Below are 5,446 nucleotides of genomic sequence, written 5' to 3'. Positions count from 1 at the left end.
AGTTACACTTCCTACTTGAGTGGACAGTTAAAACAATCAATCATTTTCTGCAATGACCATTATATTTTTAATTTATCATGAACTACTCTGAACTTACTATGAGATGTAGCCAAAGTCAGAAGACAAGATGTAGGGAGAATATTCCTTTTTTGGAGGAGAGTAAGCCCTCCAAAATCAGCACAGGAAACAAACATCCTGTTGAATTCTAGGTGGAAAAAAATTAATGTAGTCAATTTCAACTCATGCTGAGCTGGCTTAATTTTTTCATTGACTTGTTTGGTGTCATTCTTCTAAATCAAGTGTGTTTAATTCTTCTTCTAGTTCATCCAAATCTTCCCCAGTAAGAAGATTTTCGTCAACAGGAACAGAATCAATGGCTCCATTTCCCTGTCCCTCCCTTTCGTTGTCCTCTTCCAAATCACTTCTTTCACCATTTTCAGCCCTACCTCCGGAAGCTTCACTTAATTTGTTTTCATCCTTTTCTGAAGTATATGTGCTGAATCTTTCAAGACTGGCTACAGTAATACCTGTCTCATCTACATCTCTTGGGATGTACAGGCTTAAATCTATGTCATTTATGCTCACTGAATCATCAACCTCATCACCACCTGTTCCCTGGGTAGAACAGGTATCATCTGCTTCCTCCTCCTCATCATCAACCAGTTCAGGATGAAATTCAAACACCTCACAACCACTAATCACTAATGCTTTCCCTGCTTTGAAGTCTGCTTTCCTTCTTTCTATATCTTGCTCAAGTTTATCAATCTTTTCTTGTCTTTTTCTTTTCTTCCATGTGCAAGAAAAGATTCTAACGTGACTTTGGTAACATTTGGATCTACGGCAGAATGCTCTCTTTCAATTAGATCTTCTAATGAAATTTCATCTTCTTTTTCTTCTTTCTTTTTATCTTTTTTAAAGACAAACCCAGGAGAAAGTGCATGACGATACATGCAAATATTACCCCCTCTAGGGCATACCCAAAACCAGCCATATTTGTTGTTTTCAATAGCTTCAAGGAAATGCTTGCACACTATTTGAGTTTTTGGTTTTCTCTTTTCCACCTCACCGTGCTTCTTGTTTACTACTTCTTCCAGTTTTTTCTCATTCCAATTATCCATAGTATCTTTATCAAGCTCTTCATCTCTTGCATCAATGTAAACACTTCGCCTTTCACATTTTGTCTCCAGAGTCAAGTCATGAGAGAACTTACACTTATCTCCTTTAGTACACTGTCCTTGCTTGAAGAATGCACATACCATGGATTTGGGATCTGCACCTTTACTTATTTTTTGAGCGGCAACTACAGGTTTGAACAACTCATTTAGCTCTTGCAATTCCTTCTTCTTGTCATCTTTCTTCAACTTCTTTTCAGCTTCACTTTGTGCTACCTGAAGTGGATTTTGTTGACCAAATTTAACTTGATGAGTGACAGCCTTGATAAACTTCTGTTGCTTTGCTCCTTTCTTATTCTTTAGACCAGAAGTTTTGTCTTCGATAATCTTCTCCTTCTTTTTCTGCTCCGCCTTTTTGCTGCCCCCAGCCTGAGCCTGTTTCTTGGGGGGCATGGCGGAGACAGGTGGCACCCGCCAGACTTAAACACAGCTGGACTCCCTCAGGGACTCTGGCCCTGCGGTTGAAGAAGGAGGAAGACACCTACAATAAAGTTTAAGGAACACTGATCTAAGCCACCTTTGTGAAGCTATCTAGAGACACAAAATGTTTCATCCCTTAAAATGAACCATCCTGTGACTAACGCCAGCTACCACGGGTATTTACTGTCCTCAAGATTACAGCACTCCACGTAAATTCTCTGAGCTGGACAGGTATGGAAGAACATGTCCTTGAAGAAATCTAATCAAAAACAGAAAGTCAAAAAGATACTCAAGTTCTTCATGGCTCTGTAAAGATTCTTGTGCAAAAAACATTACTGCAGAATGACCAAATAAAGACAAGCGTATGATTCAACTAAAACTACCAGTTTTAGTTGCAAAAAAGAAAATTAAGGGCTCAAAATAATGAATAAAAACAGCCTCACTTTCTTTTACCTTATATATTTATATTGCTAATTTATTATTAATTAAAATTAGTATTTAATAACTTAATAACTTCAGTCCCCAAATAGTAATGCTAAATTTTTTTGTTGTTCTTTTTTTTCATTATAAATAGAGGGTCTGAGAAGCAATACTAAAACTTTGCTCATATAGTCAAAAATATCATTCAATGCCAGGTACTGCTTTAGGTATTTAAGATACAATCAGTAAAGAAAAAAAAATTGTCCACTTTGGTGATGCTTACATTCTTGTGTGGAAACATCAGCAATAAACACCAACAAGAAGTAAATTGCATAGTAGGTTGGAAGTGATAAATGCCATAAAGAGCAGTGTTGGGAGTGGGGAGAAGGTTGCCATTTTAAACAGGACTATAAGTTGTGGAGGTACCATTTGGGCAAAACTTGAAGGAAGTGAGAAAGGCAGGAGAAAGTAGAGGAAAGCCTAATTGTTTTGGCCAGTGAATGATGCATGTAAATCTCTTCCATGTATTTACTATTTTTCTTTTTTCTTCCAGTTTCATTGATATATAATTGACATATAGCACTGTATAAGTTTATAGTGTAGAGCATAATGATTTGATTTACATTCATCATGAAATGATTACCACAATAAGATTAGTGAACCTCCATCATCTCATAGAGGTACAAAATAGAAATTAAAAAAATTTTTTTTCCTTATGATGAGAACTCTTAGGATTTACTCTCTTAATAACTTTCATAAATAACATACAGCAGTATTAATTATATTAATCATGTTGTGCATTACATTCCTAGTACTTATTTATCTTATAATCGGAAGTTTGTGCCTTTTGACACATCTTCAACCAGTCCCTCTTCCGTTTACCCACTGCCTCTGATAACCACAAATCTGATCTTTTTTTCTATGAGTTTATTTGTTTTTGAAGTATAATTGACCTACAACACTATGTTAGTTCCTGGAACACACCATAATGATTCGATATTTCTCTGTATTATAAAATGATCATCACCATAAGTCTAGTTTCCATCTGTCACCATACAAAGGTATTACATTACTACTGACTATATTTCCCATGCTGTACATTTCATACCCCTGACTCATTTATTTTGTAACTGGAAGTTTGTACGTCTTAATTTCCCTCATTTATTTCACACATCTCCTGACTCTCCTCCCCTCTGACAATCACCTGTTTGTTCTCTGTATCTATGACTCCATTTGTGTTTTGTTTGTTCATTTATTGTTTTTTAGATTACACATATGAGTGAAATCATATGGTATTTGTCTTTGTCTGACTTATTTCACTTAGCATAATACCCTCTAGGTCCATCTATGTTGTCACAAATGGCAAGATCTCATTCTTTTTTATGACTGAGTAATATTCTGTTATATATATACCACATGTTCTTTATCCATTATCTATTGATGGACACTTCGGTTGCTTCTATATCTTGTGCTATTGTAAATACTGCAGTGTGCATATATCTTTTCAAATTAGTGTTTTTGTTTTCTTTGGAATTGCTGAATTGTATGGTAGCTTTATTTTTAATATTTTTGAGGAAACTCCATACTGTTTTCCAAAGTGGCTGCAGCAATTTACATTTTGATTAACAGTGCATGAGGATTCCCTTTTCTACAAATCCTTTCCAACACTTGTTATGTGTTGTCTTTTGCTTAATAGCCATTCTGACAGGTGTGAAGTGATATTTCATTGTGGTTTTAATTAGCTTTTCCCTGATGATTAATGATGTTGAGCATCTTTTCATGTGTCTGTTGGCTATCTGTATGTCTTCTTTGGAAAAAGGTCTATACAAGTTCTCTGCCCATTTTTAATCATGGTGTGTGTGTGTGTGTGTGTGTGTGTGTTTTGATGTTGAGATGTATGAGTTCTTTGTATATTTTGGATATTAACCTCTTATGAGATATATCATTTGCAAATATCTTCTTCCATTCACTAGGTGGCCTTTTCATTTTATTGATAGTCTCCTTCATTGTGCAAAAGCTTTTTAGTTTGATGTAATCCCATTTGTTTATTTTGCTTTTGTTTCCATTGCCTGAGGAGACATATCTAAAAAAAAAAAAAGTATTGCTAAGACAAAGAGTGTACTGCCTATGTTTTCTTCTAGGAGTTTTATGGTTTCAGGTCTTACATAAGTCTTTAACTCATTTTGAGTTTATTTTTATACATGGTGTGAGAAAGTAGTCCAGTTTGACTCTTTTGCATGGAGCTGTTCAGTTTTCCTAGCAACATTTGCTGAAGAGGCTGTCTTTCTTCATTGTATATTCTTGCCTCCTTTGTTGTGGATTTATTAATCATGTAAATGTGGGTTTACTTCTGGATTCTCTATTCTGTTCCGTTGATCTATGTGTCTGTTTTTGTGTCATTACCATACTGTTTTGATCATAGCAACTTTGTAGTATAGCTTGAAATCAGGGAATATGATACTTCAGCTTTGTTCTTCCTTCTCAAGATTATTTTGGTTATTCAGGGTGTTTTGTGTTTCCACACAAAGTTTAGAATTATTTGTTCTAGTTCTGTGAAAAATGCCATTAGTATTTTGACAGGGATTGCACTGAATCTGTAGACCACCTTAGGTAGTATGGTCATTTTAACAATATTTATTATTACAATCCATGAGCATGGTATATCTTTTCGTTTGTTTGCGTGGCCTTCAATTTCTTTCATTGGTGTCTTATAGTTTTCCTAGTACAGGTGTTTTACCTCTGTAGTTAGATTTATTCTTAGGTATTTTATTCTTTTTGATGCAATTGTAAATGAATTGTTTCCTACACTTAAGGAAGAGCAAGGGAGGGAAGTGTTCTCCTAACTTGTAGTATGATTGCTGATCCACTGCTTTAGTGATAGTGTACAACCCCACTCTATAATTTTATATATCATCCTTTCTGGTGAGCCATACATTCAGCCAAGAGTGAACTCAGATTTTATTTTTCAGTAGCCCTTATTTTATATGTAATTACGTCTAGAAATTAAATAACTGACAATAACTTTATTATGTGCTTACTATGTACAAATTTTATCTTTTTCTAATCTTGGAAGACGATATATTTTTAAAAATTTTTTAATTTAATTTTATTTATGTTTTTATACAGCAGGTTCTTATTAGTTATCCATTTTATACATATTAGTGTATATATGTCAATCCCAATCTCCCAATCCATCACACCACCACCCCTGCCCCCCACCACTTTTCGCCCTTGGTGTCCATACGTTTGTTCTCTACATCTGTGTCTCTATTTCTGCCCTGCAAACCAGTTCATCTGTACCATTTTTCTAGGTTTCACATATATGTGTTAATATACGATATTTGTTTTCTCTTCTAACTTATTTCACTCTGTATGACAGTCTCTAGATCCATCCACATCTCTACAAATGACCCAGTTTCATTCCTTTTTATGGC

The 5,446-nt window shown here is 34.9% G+C and overlaps 1 protein-coding gene across 1 annotated transcript; it reads right to left on the bottom strand.

The window, feature by feature from the left end:
- Window positions 1-282: 282 nt before the first annotated feature.
- Window positions 283-1,576, bottom strand: LOC118902323 (zinc finger CCCH domain-containing protein 15-like). Its single transcript, XM_036866507.1, is given in 2 exon segments — window positions 283-792; window positions 795-1,576. Coding segments are annotated over 2 exon segments (1,281 nt in total). The 5' UTR covers window positions 1,566-1,576.
- Window positions 1,577-5,446: the final 3,870 nt, after the last annotated feature.

Source organism: Balaenoptera musculus, chromosome 10 (genome assembly GCF_009873245.2).
Source record: "Balaenoptera musculus isolate JJ_BM4_2016_0621 chromosome 10, mBalMus1.pri.v3, whole genome shotgun sequence".
Lineage (NCBI taxonomy): Eukaryota > Metazoa > Chordata > Mammalia > Artiodactyla > Balaenopteridae > Balaenoptera > Balaenoptera musculus.
The sequence above is the reverse complement of the archived record's forward strand: the minus strand, read 5'-3'. Positions and strand labels throughout refer to the sequence as shown.